The 13,444-nt window shown below is 50.0% G+C and overlaps 2 protein-coding genes and 2 non-coding genes across 9 annotated transcripts in view; 1 reads left to right on the top strand and 3 right to left on the bottom strand.

The window, feature by feature from the left end:
- Positions 1–341: 341 nt before the first annotated feature.
- LOC131589588 (collagen alpha-1(I) chain-like) lies at positions 342–2,384 on the bottom strand. Of its 3 annotated transcripts, none has more exons than XM_058859236.1 (2): positions 1,579–2,384; positions 342–819 (listed from the first exon to the last, which is right to left on the bottom strand). In XM_058859236.1, exons 1-2 carry the CDS (start codon positions 2,295–2,297, stop codon positions 507–509), a joined length of 1,032 nt encoding a protein of 343 aa, XP_058715219.1. In that variant the 5' UTR covers positions 2,298–2,384; the 3' UTR covers positions 342–506. The 3 variants fall into 3 exon arrangements, with proteins under 3 accessions (XP_058715219.1, XP_058715228.1, XP_058715236.1); XM_058859245.1 differs by having other exon boundaries at positions 342–732; XM_058859253.1 differs by lacking the exon at positions 342–819 and adding an exon at positions 1,000–1,347.
- Positions 1,380–1,451, top strand: TRNAP-AGG (transfer RNA proline (anticodon AGG)). Its single transcript has one exon. It is a non-coding gene; the product is annotated as a tRNA-Pro (tRNA).
- TRNAP-CGG (transfer RNA proline (anticodon CGG)) lies at positions 1,840–1,911 on the bottom strand. The gene has a single exon. It is a non-coding gene; the product is annotated as a tRNA-Pro (tRNA).
- Positions 2,385–2,825: 441 nt separating the features above from the next.
- The window catches only part of RCSD1 (RCSD domain containing 1), a 30,081-nt gene continuing 19,462 nt past the window's right edge, over positions 2,826–13,444 (bottom strand). Inside the window, exons 2-7 of one of the 4 annotated variants that reach the window (XM_058829364.1) lie at positions 11,798–11,905; positions 9,287–9,376; positions 7,988–8,059; positions 6,517–6,711; positions 5,219–5,942; positions 2,826–4,389 (exon numbers count right to left, since the gene is read on the bottom strand). In XM_058829364.1, the coding sequence (XP_058685347.1) occupies positions 5,232–5,942; positions 6,517–6,711; positions 7,988–8,059; positions 9,287–9,376; positions 11,798–11,905 (1,176 nt within the window). In that variant the 3' untranslated portion in view covers positions 2,826–4,389; positions 5,219–5,231. The remainder of the gene's footprint in view (positions 4,390–5,218; positions 5,943–6,516; positions 6,712–7,987; positions 8,060–9,286; positions 9,377–11,797; positions 11,906–13,444) is intronic. The other 3 variants (XM_058829372.1, XM_058829382.1, XM_058829390.1) reach the window with 3 other exon arrangements.

Genomic DNA, 13,444 nt, shown 5'->3' with positions numbered 1-13,444 from the left:
AGATATGCACTCCTGCAAAAAATATCCCACCCAACACACTCATTTTGAATTAGTAATAGAAGAGTATGAGAGAAAAAGGGAAAAACCAGGCTCTATTTGTACAAGAAAGCATTCTGTGTCCCTTACAACAATATTTTTTCTTCTGCAAGTCAGGAGAAACTGTGACTAACAGATAAAGGCACATTCATGTTTACTTTGGTTAACTAAAAATGGAGGGGTTTTTTTTGTTTTTTTTTTTCAAAACTCAAGAGCTGGCAGCAGCACAGTAATTGCATACAGACTTTGAAGAGTTTGGGAACTATTTTTCACAGAATCAGTGCTGTTGCGGCTGGAAGGGAGCTCTGGAGACCATCCAGCCCAACCATTCTGCCAAAGCAGGGTCACCTTGAACAGATTACACAAGAAATGTCCAGGTGGGGGTTAAATGTCTCCAGAGAGGGAGAATCCGTGACCTCCCTGGGCAGCTGTTCCAGTGCTCTGGCCCATTAGCACAAAGAAGTTCTTCCTCATGTTGAGTAGAACTTTTTGTGATTTAGTTTGTGGCCATTGCTCCTCATTCTGGCACTGGGCACCATTGAAAAGAGACTGGCACCATCCTCTTGCCACCCACCTTTGAGGTTTGACGACATTCCCTCTAAGTCTTGTCTTCTGTAACTTGGCTTTCCCATAATTTGCTTGAGAAGAATGTCTTGGATCACCCACTGTGCAAGGGTAAGTGTTCTCAGGAACACTCTGGATGGAAGAGTGTGGGAATGATGAGCTATTCCACAGCTGAATGGATGCCAAGGAACAATTTCAGTCATGAGTCTTCCCGATAGCCTTGATACATAAGAAAGTACATAAAATGGAAGCAATTTGTTTTCCTGTCTCTCCCTCCTACCTTTCCCCAAGCTTCTTGGAATATGTTGGACTATAGGCAAAATTAGTTTAGAGGCTGTTACTGTACAGCAGCAAAAGCCAAGGTAACAGTGACCTCCACCCTGACCAACAGCAGCGTTCCAAGACTCTATTTAAGCAAGGCTGCATAAAATCATCATCTGTAAGTTGAGAAAGTGACCTTGCCTCTACTCGGCTGTGGTACAGTTTGAAATTAAGGAAATGAACCACGAATTTCCCCTCACCGCGATGGGGTTTGTGGCCTGGCTGCCGTGGCCGATGGCTCGCAAGGTACGAGCAGCTTTCGCACCCACAGGGAGACAGGGCTGACGCGGTGCCCGTCAGGAACCCGGGGGGCGCCGGCAGCTACGGGGATGGGGCTGTGCCCCCTCAGGAGCCGGGAAGGCCGCGGGAGCTGGGACGGGCCGGAGCTGTCCCGGGCAGGGGCCGCACGGCGCCAGCGGAGCGTTCCTGTGCAGAGCAGAGAGGATACATCTCATGGCGGCTCGTTGGTCTAGGGGTATGATTCTCGCTTAGGGTGCGAGAGGTCCCGGGTTCAAATCCCGGACGAGCCCAAGCCTTTTTATTTCTTTCTTCTCCGCAGCAGCGGCAGCTCCTGCGCGCAGCGAAGGGACACGGACAGGCCTGACAACGAGACCCGCTCGCTCCTTTTTAGTGCAAGAAAAAGCGTTAAGAACTCACCGAGCACCGGCCGCTCCTCTTCGTCTCGCACTGGACGTCGCTGCTCCCATTTTTCCCACGCAGATCCCCGCTTTTCCTCCACCGAGAGAGCGCTGCGGGGCCGCTCCTCGTCCTTCCGAGCGGCTCAACCCCGGCACACCGCGCCGGCTCCGGCGCCGTCCCCGCGCCCCCGGTGCCGCTGCGGGCGGGCCCGAGGCGCAAAAAGCGCAGGAGGGCCCCGCGGCGGCAAAACAAGGAGCGCTGCCGCACCCCCTTCCCAGCGGGCTCGTCCGGGATTTGAACCCGGGACCTCTCGCACCCGAAGCGAGAATCATACCCCTAGACCAACGAGCCGCTCTGTAGGTGCTTTCCCAGCTCAGCAGTTCAGTGCCGTCCCGCCTCCTCCCGCCCCGGCCGCTGGCGTCAGCGCCTGTGTGGGTCTGTCCTTGCCGACCCCACCAGCGGCTTTGCCCAGCGCTCCAGAACACATCGCTGCTCTCCCGAACTGCGGGGGCCGCGGCCATTCTCCCTGCTCGCCCCCTCCGTCTCCTTTCCCAGGGTAATCCCAGGTATCGCCCTTCCCCCGAGCCTACGTTCGTTAGCGGTGGCTCCGCGTCCCCGCGGGGGGACCAGCGGCCCCCGCGGCGCTCCGCTGCTTTCCCCCGCGCAGACCCCGCTCCCGCGCTCATCCCGGGAGAGCAGGAACAACCCAGCCTTCCCATTCCCACTTCCACTCCCATTCCCACTCCCGCTCCGCGCGCGCGGTGGCGCTGGAAGCCGGGCGAACTGGTTCCCAGAGGATGGGGAGGCGGAAGAATGGGACACCCCCACACCCCCCCCGCGCCAGCGACTTTGGTTCGTGCCGGGCCGCGCCGTGCGCTGCGCCCCCTGGCGGTGCGAGGGGGTCGCAGCGGGTCCCGGGCGCGCTCGGAGCCTCCCGGGGCCGATCCACGGGCATCGCCTTGGGGTTCTGAGCACACAGCGCCTTCCTGGCTGGAATCCCGCTCGTCCCTGATGTGCTCTGTCTGCTAATGCTTCCTGACATCCTCATGTTTCCACATGAAACGTGGAATCTGAATCCCAGATTTTTTTTCGGGAAGTCTTCTTCCTCCCCGTTCCTCAGTAGCTGCTCTCTCAGGTTTAAATGTTGAAGTCCCGATGCCAGTGGAAATCTCGCCCCTATTTTGCCGTCTGCTACCAGTTCTGTCCATTCTTCCTCGGGTTCCTTCATCTCTCCAGGAGGAAATAAAACACACAGATTGTTGTTTTGCTTTGGTTTTATTCCACCATTTATTTATTCTGTTTCTCTCTCGGATTTCCATTCCCGTGCTCGGGACACACATACACGTTCTCTACACAGGCACACATATATCTGTATGTACAGTAAGGCACAACCACTCACATCCAGATGGGACACTGAGAGAAGAAACAGGGCGCAGCCAATGACTGCAGCCTGCCCTGGAATACAAGCTAGAGCAAGCAGATTAAAATGGATTCAAAGGCAACAATGCTCCACAGCATGGCTCCAAAGGGTGTAGAGGTCGTGTTTGCCAACAATCCTTTGAAAATTCAGGAGGGCAAGTGCTGCTGGCTCTCAGCAAGTGTGACCTCAGCCCACATCACAGTATGGACATTTTGTTCTGTGTGGCCAGCACAGCTTCAGGCACTGCTGTCAGGAAACTGGTCAGGTGAGGGTCTGACATCCACCTTTCCCCAAATACTCTCCAGATTAAAATCATAGTGCCTGCTAGCCCATGACTTTTAGTAGTCCAAGAGTGAATGCAAATCTAGGACAGCACATAAGTACTTTAGAGGGACTGGCTGCCTGAGCTTTGCCAATTCAGCCAGGCAACGCTGCTGGAAACTTGGCCAGCTAGGACTTCTTCTTTGACCTGCACAAAATTAATTGGCTGTTTCCAGGAAGCTGGGATGCTTTCTGCCACGAGTGACTCCCGGTGGCCACACACCAGAAGTTTCAAAACAGACTGGATAGGGTCTGGAAGTGAGAAAGATTGATGGACAAGCAGCCCTTCTAAATCTGGACTGGAGCCCAGAGCCAGATAAGAAAACCAGCCCTATTGGGCTACTCAGCACATCTTTTCTTTGCATACAATCTGCTGGTTGTCACTTTCCACCACACTAAAAGCACCACAAAGCTGAAGCACACAGGACCTACCAGCCTACCACAGGTGGCTTTTTCACAGATCAGCCCCACTTCAAAGAGATTTTATTTTTATATTTTATATTTATATAGTTTTATGATCAGTGTTCTAGGAGTTTTCCCCGTATTCAGAGTTCATATTGTCTGCCATACAGCACATATGGAGAAAAAATTCCTATTGTTAAAATATTATTTACTGAAGTTTTAAAACCCGAAGTACTTTAAAATAAGCTACCAAAAAGGCACCATACGTGTATGTATGTACATAACTGATGAACTTCATCTAAGACCAATGCAGGGGAGAAGAAAAAGACATTTTGGAGTAGGATGAAGAAGCAGAAGGACTGTGAGTGGTGGTGGTGGCTGTTGCCTCCAGGACAGAGTGTATCAGGTCTCTCAGTCCCCAAACATCACCAAGGAATGCCTGCCAACACCTGAGTTTTGAACTCTGAAGAGATTGCAGTCTCTTGTTCCAGCCATCCCAAAATACGATGGTGCAAAGCAGAGAGCCAGCGAGTGGCCACTCAGCTCTGTGATGACTCTGGACATCAGGGGATTTCTGCATTCTGCTCCTCTTCTGCCACTGAAGGTTTTCCAGTAGCTTCCACCATGATTGGGTTAGATGGCTCCTGTCCACATGGTAAGTCTCCTCTGCCCTGATTGGGTATGTCCTTTTGAGAGGGGAAAATGAGTAAGGAAATAATGAAAAATAATCATGGGTCTAAGCAAAGACACTGCTGGGAAGTCCTGGGGGCACTTTGGTGGTTTCTGTGCTAGGAGGCAAAGGTGAGCTGCAGCCTGACCACCAGAATCCTTCCTTCAGCTGCTCCTTGCCAAACCAAGGAAGCATTTGAAGAGGAGGTGGTTGAGGCAGGATGAGACACATCCTCAGGCATTTGGCTGTGTTATCAGTTGTTATAGAACACACAAGGTGCGTGGAACAAGGCCTGCTTCAGCCACAGCAAATCCTCCTTTATTTCAGTGGCAAAGGCTCATGCTTGCAGGCTTTCAGAGCTAATCATGAAACTGGTGAGCCCTGGGTTTGCTGGCAAAGCTAACAAGCTAAACACATAGGGAATATATATATATATGTACACATGTATACATACAATGTGTGCACACATATAAATATTTATATGTAAGGAGTCATATTGATATAGTGTATACATGGTTACTGCTGGGGAAATGTGCTTTTTTACTGCAAGTACTTTCAGATTGCTTTCAAAACAACAATGCAGGAGGGTGCCTGGTGAGTAGAGCCTCTCCATTATACTGAATCCAGAATCAGCTTTGCTTCTTTTCCATCCTCTCTGTAACACCACCCAGAAGGGCTGGTTGTTTTGAGTAACCTGCTTCACAGTCTCTGCAGGCCAGAGATCTGAGGCTTTTGACATGTGGGAAGCAGCAAAATTGTTGTTGTGTTCTGTCACAGTTGCCATTTTTGCTAACAGCACAACCGTCAGGTGCCTCAGGAGCCACCATCACGCTGGCCCATCTTACCTGTGTGTCACAGCTACACTGTGCCCTGGTCCTGCGTGACTGACACTGCAGGCTCACTGGCAGTCTGTAATCCCACTGCATCCTGCAGTTGTTCAGATGCCAGTGCTGTTTCTGCAGTGTCTGATGTTCTCTGTGTGTCTGTGTTTTCATTGCTCTCCTTTGTTTCAGCTTCAGCTTCCTCCTTCTCCTTGTCCCCCTTTCCTTGTTCACGGGCAGCGCTTTGCTGCTCTTCTCCCTGGGGACTGTCACACATCTCATTGTTTCCAGAGGGAGGCTGAGGAGAATTCTCCTCTCCTGGGGCATCATGACACACTTCCTCCTCCTTTGTATTCCCTGTGTTATTCTTGCAAGGAGTAATTTCCTCTGCCTGTTTTTCCCCTTTTTCCCCATCTTCTGATCTACTGGATCCTCTCCTTGACGGGGGCTTCTCATCAGACTCTGCCTGTTTATTCTGCTCTTTGCTGCCTTTTTCTTCATCCTCTGATCTGCTGGATCCTCTCCTTGATGGGGACTTCTCATCAGACCCTGCCTTTTTCTTTTGTTCTTTGCTCCCTGTTTCCACCTCCTCTGTCTTGCCGCTGGGCCCAAAGACCTCATCTTCCCTGGCACCATTTTCTGGAGAAGACAAGTTGACCCCTAAATCTTCCCCGTCCCCGTACTCGGACAGAGATCTTCGGAACCTCCGGGAGGGAGGCCTGCGCTTTATCGATCCTCGCGTCCGCACCTGGCAGGCAGGAAAAGCAGACATTGAAGCAGTCAAGGGAGTGGAAATGGAACGCAGGAAAGCACAACAGGGGAAAATACCACTGGATGTACCAGCCTTTTCTACTCTGGGCAGGTTGAGGAAGGAGTCTGTACTCCAGCTGGTGGTGGTGAAGGCACGTTATAGCTCCTCACTTAAGTGCTGAGCTCTGGTGACACCTGAGAAACTGCTGTGCCCTGCGTGGCTCCTTAAACTGAGCCTCAGCCACCTCAGATGTTTGCTGGCACCACCTGCTCACAGCACTCCCTGGCACCAGCCACCCTGTTACTGCCGAGCTGAGGGGCTGGGTCCTGCCCCTTCATCCTTTCCTTGCCACACTGGGCCAGGAAGGCTGTTTGGAGCCACTGGCAGGCAGAGAGGAGGCTGCACACAGCTACACTGAAAGGCTGTTCGGGGCCTGGGGCTTAGCTCTTCCCTCTTGGCCACAAATACACGCTCTTACAGCAGAACTGAGGGCTCAGCCTCCCCCTCCTCTTCATCTCCAAGCAATAAGCAAGCTCTGTGGAATGGAGGAATCCTAGCATGCGGATCCTACCTTGTTGTAGAACTGCAGCTGAGTGCTTTCTGGGGGCTGATCAAAGCTGACTGGCGTCTCGCTGGGCTGGGGCTGAGTCCCTGGGCTGGTGGGTGTGGAGGGAGGCGTGCTGAATGGAGAAACCAGGACCTTCAGCCCAGGGCTTTTGGGAGACACTCCTGGCAGCAGAGCAGCTGGAGCAAAAGCCAGATTGGCCTGCAATGAGAAATCCCCATTAGGGGCATGCGTGACAGCAGCGTGTGCTGCACACGATAACCACACAGGGGAACCCCTGCCCTGCCACATCTCTCAGCTGTCACAGACCTCCTGCTTGTGGGTTTCTCCTGGTGACACGGTCAACAAACAAGTCTGGGCAGAGAAGTTATGACTGGACATTTGTCCTTCCCTGGCAGCTGGAACTCTGGACATGCTCTTTTGTCATCCTGAGGCCTTTTGGGATTTTCCAGTGACCCAGCCAAGACACCACAGTCTGCAGTGGCTGAAAAATCTGAACGCACAGCCAGCAATGGTTCAATATTTAAACCCTCCCTCGTGTGCCCAACTGGAGCTCACATATTCCAGCCTGATCTGCAGGTCTTCTGAATGACCTGTGCAGCTGTGAGACGACCATGGAAAGCAGCAAGCTTGTGACTAACTGTGGCAAAACACTTCCTGCTGGCCTCTCACTGAGAAGCTCCCCTAGGCAAATGTCCTTGGGTGCACCGGGAGGGACAGAGCTATGAATAGGCTCAGGTTGTGTCAGGGTGGCCAGGAGGCTCTGGAGTCACACGTGCTCAGGGCACTCTGTCTTCAGGCCATCGAGTGCTGAGCTGCCCTCAGCAGTGCAGATCAGGCACCACAGAAACATAGAAAGGGCAGGAAGTGCTGGGTGTGTTTGTGTGTGTCTGCAGGAATCCAGATGAGGGAAGTGCAGTGCAGAGCTTCCAAGCACACACATGGGACAGCCAGAGCCTGGAGCACACATCCCACTGACAGGATCGTCACTGCCTGTGCTCCAGGCCAGCTCCTCACTGAGTGCTGGGACTCAGTGTGAGTGACAATGCTGTCAGAAAAGAGCTGGAGGAAGCCTGATCCAGAGTTACCCTCATTTTCTGTCAAGAGCTGCACTTAAACTGAGGCTCCTGCCCCTGCTCCCTGCTCAAGCAGTGTTGCTGCCATGCCCATGCCTGGCCGTGTACTCCACAGATCCAAATGATCCTGATCCTGATCCATGCACATGCTTATGGACACGCCTGGGGATCACTGGACTGCTTCTGGTGCCTGTTACCACTGCCAGACCTGCTCTGCCTTCCTCTTTGTGTGTGGTGGGGCTGGTTCCTCCCCAGTGAGGCCACTGTCCTGTTCACCTGGCTGTCACCCCTGGCTCCTGCATCCCCTTCCCCTCTGGCTGCTCTGCAAGGGAAGTAGCTGTGACCAATGCCAATCACCTTTCATTTGCTGGGGAAGCCATGTGGGTTCTGCCAGGACCTACCTGCAGCTTTTCAATCATAGGTGAGCTTTTCACCTTGACCTTAGGAATGGGGCAAGCATTTGGCGACCGCTTCTGCAAAATAAAATGAAACAGGAAAACACCACAGTGTAGTAGGTGGAAAAGAGGAAATACAATAAAGGCAAAAAACATGGAAGAGATAAGCAGAAACTGCTGGGAGGGAGGCAAATGAAGCTTCATATAGTGTTTCCACACAAAAGTTTCTTTTTCTTCATTCCTGTTCTCCTTTTGTTATCCAGCTATCTTAGGGCTAGATACATGTACCTCTCCTCTGGATAAAAAGGGCTGCTGTCTGAGTGTCTGACTTACATTGCCTTCACTAAGGTATCTAGCCTGTGGCACAGTTTCCCCTGGTATTATTTCAGGACCAGGTAGATTAAAATTCTACCTCTTAAAGCCTTAATGTTGGCAAATATTGTGAACTTTCTGTGACGGGAAAGACTTTCTGTCACCACTTGAGTAACCAAGTTAAAGGATATCCAATTAGTATAAGCAGGAAGGGCCTAAATCGCAGGAAAGGTAGAGCAATGAGAAGGTTGGAAGCAGTTTGAGAAAGAGAGAGCATTGCTTTCAGAAGGGGCAAATTGCTTTTTTCAGAAAAGGAAGGAATCTAACATTTTAAAACTTAATGCTCCTTTGGCATGGAGGCAGCAAGAGCCTGTAGCTCACAGATAAGAAGGACAAAGAACTACCCGCTCGTTAAGGGCAGGTGACAACATGAAATTTGGTGGGTAGACCTCATACCCTGAAATGCAGAAGGACAGAATTGACCAAAGAGAGCCTGAGTGTAAAATTTACTAAGTAGCAGCCAGCTTACTGGGACCTGCTCATTCAAGGGTCCTAAAGAAATACTCTGTGGGTATTTCCAACAAACCCTCTCTTCACTCTGGATTAATTATTCCCTTTTTCCAAAGGTGGAAAAATCTCATGAGCAGAAATATTACCCCATTATGCTCAACAAACAGCATGGGTGCTCCCTGTTCAAATCTAGTAAATACCAGTGGTCCCTGAACAGTGGTAACTGGATGGATCCATCAATGTGCCAAGGGTTGAAAACACAAGCAGTAGAAATGGGCTGTGCATCCATGCTGCAGGAGCAGGGAACAGCATGGAGCTGACTCTGGGTGAGTACATGAGGGAGAGCAGGGGCAGGTTTGCTGCTGCATGATTGATGGTTTTGGCCTTACAACCTGACCTCTCTGGCACCTTCAAACCCGTGTCTCAGGAGAGAACAGGTTGCAGAGAGGAAAGACCTTGTCCCCCTATGAAATTGATACTCACTTGCTCATCATTGTCACTTGTCTCAGTTTTGTGGGAATACAAGGGAAGGGAGCAGGGTGGTTTCCTCCGAGTTGGCTTATGTGGTGGCACCTAAGAGAAGAAAACAACCAACTCAGCAGCAGGGAAATCAGCTTTCTTAAAAAGGAAGTGAAATTCAAGCACCAAAGGGCATGCTGTGTGAGTGACCTGCTCGGGAGGCAGGGCTCAGCCTGCCCAAATGAGCCATCCAAAGGCAGCAAAAGATGGTATTAGCACAGTGGTGTGCTTGTGGCATCTAGAGCCCTGTTCTAGTGTTGGAAAAGTAGTTTGTATCTTTTCCTTTGTGCATGAGACACTCTTCTAAGTTGTGAAGGGTTAGAAACTTCCCAGAAACTTTGTCTGCAAAGCATCCTGCTGGAAACCCCTTCACACCAGAGAGGTTGTTACTGTTCTCTTTCCTTTCATTACCAGGATTTCCTTTCAGTGAGTCTCAGCTGCCTACCTGGTTCACGATTTCCTACTTTATGTCTGATATATTTTCAGGGAAAAAAGGGGAATTCTGACTTTTTCAGAATTTCAGCCCCGTTCATTTCTCTTGAATGAAGGAAAGCAGCACCCAGGGACAAGGCCTCAGCTGCAATCCTATATTTGACTAAGAAACATATTCTCCAGAGAAGAAACAAGGCAACTTAATGGCAGGGACACTCATTCATTCTGAATGTCCTTGGAGTCTCAGAACTATGAGAGAGCTCCCTAAGAAGGAAGAGATGCACGGCACATAACTATTGCTCTGGTCTTGAAGCCAAGATGTCTCTATTTTTATGCCAGGTTTGTAGTCTCCTGCCAAGCTGTTAACACACTTTTCATGTGTTAAAAAAATAATCCAAAATAACTGGCTAATACTGGGAATCTTGGATAACCACCACTATATCCATAACAATATCCAATATAAACCATTTGGATAATTTTGCTACCTTCTCACAGGCTGGCATGTGAGAAGTTGGATTATGGCATCTTTGCCCTCTGTACAGCTGGCTAGCTTGAAGGACCTGATGTCACTTGAATTCTGGAGGGGCTGCACCCAGCCATGGCCCTGGTCTCTAAGCCCAGGGAAGCCGTGCTCCTATCCTTGTGTCATGCCAGGAAGCAATAATGTGTCTTGTGGAAACCCCACCATTCTGCAACCATGGAATGCTGCTCTGTGCCACAGTGGATGTGTCAGAGGTTCCCTGGTTGACAGGATTCCCCTCTGCTGGCATGGTCCAAGCAAGGGTTAAAGATCATCCCTTGGGCCATTAATCTGAAGCCAGCTTGAGAAAGCTGGTGGGGAAGTGACAGATGGCTTGGAGAGAAAAGACAGGAAACTTTGTCCTCCTCTGTCTCTGGAGAAAATTAGTTTCCTTGCACTGTGAGGCCCCTCCATGCTGCCCTGGCTTGGGAGCAGCAGAGGTCTGCAGATAACACAAGAGAGGTCTGGGAACTTTCTGCCTTCTGAAGGGTGAGGAGCTTAGTGCAATTAAATCCCATACCTTCTGAAGAGGAAATTACTGTAATGGGATGGACAGATGGAGTGGTGTGCTGGCAACCGGAGGGAAAAAATAGTGCTTGGGAAAAGATTGGCTATTCCCATCCTGGGAGTGCTAACCTCTGATAGATGATGGCATGCCAGCCCTGCAGGGCAGAGGTCACCATTGCATCCAGCCAAAGACAGGAGGGGTGACAGGGAGAATACCCCTAGGCCAGGCTGGGATCAGGAGCTGAGTGGCAGAAGGGAGCAGTTCAGTTTCAAAAGGTGCCTTTAAAGGGCCACCAGCAAACATTTATGCTTCTAAAAGAAAAAGGCATAATGATACAGGAGGCTCTATGGAAAATGTCAACCTCATTTCATAAATAGCCGTGACTTTCTTTCTAAGAGAGGTATTCTAGTGTTTTACTTAGCTGGAGAAAATCAGCGTGCGAGGCAATGTTTGGCATAGTGAGATTTCATTAAAATAAAGTTTCAGCATGATAGAGATAAGCACAGAGTCTGAAATATCATTGGGAAGAGGCAATGAAGGTAAGTAAAGAGGCAGCTTTCTGAGACCTAGACAGAAGTAATAACCTGGAGGAAACCTCCTTTTGTGAACGAAGTGCTGATGACCTGCCACTGGCTGCTACACTGCACCATCTGTTTGTTTCTTTTCCCATCAGTATTGGTATTTCATTATACATTACTGCTGTCTGCCCACAAAAGCCAGCCCAAATAGGGCATGCACTGCTGTCTGCTGCTGTTGGGTAAATCTGTGCACCCTACAAGCTCTGCAATATCTTGGTTACAGTCTCTCCCAAAACATGGCTCTACCAAAACACCCATTCACCAATCAGCAATGCATGGAAGATACAGCCACAGCTTGCATCGCAAGAGGAGATGAGTCCTTTGTGCAGATTCAAAATCAAGGTGGATTTATGCTCAGATCACTGATGTTCCAGCAGGAAGAGGCAAGTGACTAACTTCCCACTTGATTTCCTGCTGGTGGCTGCAGGGCACCTTACCTCTTTTCCAGGGATATTGGCTGCTTGCTCTTTGAACTTTCCTGCTAGCTGAGCCACTGAGGGTGATGCTGACTTGTCCACCTCTGAGTTGGTGTCTGCTGGCCTGTTCTGACAAACCAGGAACAAGAAGCTGTGAGTGAAGGTTGGGAAAAGCAAGCCTGTGTGTGTTACAAAGTTCAAGAGAAAGCAAGGACTTGAAGCAGAGTTTCTCACATCTGGCATCAATCAGCCAGCCTGAGAGCAAGAGGTTTTGGAAGACAGGATTTAGCAGCATTTTCAAATATCCCAGAAAATCAGTAATTTATGCAGAGCCTTTCAGCTCCAGCTGAAGAGCCTACACTCAGTACTTTTCAATGGAAGCAAACCAGGCATCTCAAGCCAAGTGTCTGCTCTTCTTATCCTTGCAGTGAGCAGATGGAGCAGGCAGTAATGTAAATTCCCATACACCTCCTCAGCTCTCTCATACCCTTGTTACTGCCCTGGTCACCATCAGCCTTGCTTTTCCAGTGGTTCTGCTGTGAGAAGCCATTCCCAGTCCTCACAGTAAGCCAACATCTGCTTGGAGATGTGTCCCTTGCTGTTCTGCTTTTTTCTCAAGTGAAATACTGAGGCGGGTGCGGGGGGGGAAGGAGGAAATACCACGGCTGAGAGAAGCTTCCCCTCCCCTGGGTCAACAGCAGGCTGAGAAGCAGAAGGCTTGTGCTGGAGTCTGGATGATGCAGCTCTTTCCCCATCACACTGCCCTGGTGTCATTCCACATTTACCTTGTTTTCTTTGCTATGTGTCTATTGAGCAGTGTGAGTAGAAAGCCTTGAAATCAAAGCTGATGAAAGGAAATCTTTGTTCTTCATCTCTAGTATCTAATGCCGAGGAAACCAAACCAGGGGAACTGAGAATAACTAACCAACAAATGTTATTCCAACCAGGAATAACAATCCTGATTTTGTTAGAGGTGGAGAGGTCAGAAAAAAAGAACCCAGGCTACGAACCATCAGTAAGGAACCTCACACCTCAAAGCTCCCTATACCACCACCATGAACCCATGACCAACACCACACTTCCCACCCCACTGTCTCAGTGACCTTTCCGCTTCTCTGTTTTTGTTTGCATCGTGAAAAAAGGCCTTTCCCTTTCTTAGAGAGCTGTAAATAAATGATCCAAATAAATGTTATCTTCTTTTTCCCAGGCCCACAAGCCCCTGTAGGTGTCTGGCATTCCCTGTTAAATTTCCCATACACTTTGGAATAGCTTTCCTGAATCCAAGGAAGTAATATCAAGCTGTCTCATCCCAGTGACCTTCACGCACCTTCCCCTCATCTTTCCACCTTTCACTTGAGTAATTACAGGCAGGGAAAGTGGCAGATAATGGAGTGGAAGAAAGAGTGAGGTAAGCAGATCAGCAGGGCAACCTGCTGCCCATGAAAAAAGATGTCTGGGCTAAAAGATGTCTGTTGCAAAGTGCAGCCTGTGTCTCCCTGCTGTGAAGGGAGGGCAGGCTGGAAAGAGGAGGAAGCAAAGAATGGAGAATGCAGGATGGACTGGGAGGCTTGGCTCATCATACAAGCTCCCAGGATACCTGGGCATGGCACAATGGACACCTGAAGTAAGGACTCAGTTGAAACTAAGCAGCTGCAAGTGCTCAGCGTC

Source organism: Poecile atricapillus, chromosome 1 (genome assembly GCF_030490865.1).
Source record: "Poecile atricapillus isolate bPoeAtr1 chromosome 1, bPoeAtr1.hap1, whole genome shotgun sequence".
Taxonomy (NCBI): domain Eukaryota; kingdom Metazoa; phylum Chordata; class Aves; order Passeriformes; family Paridae; genus Poecile; species Poecile atricapillus.
This window is presented reverse-complemented; position numbering and strand designations above follow the sequence as displayed.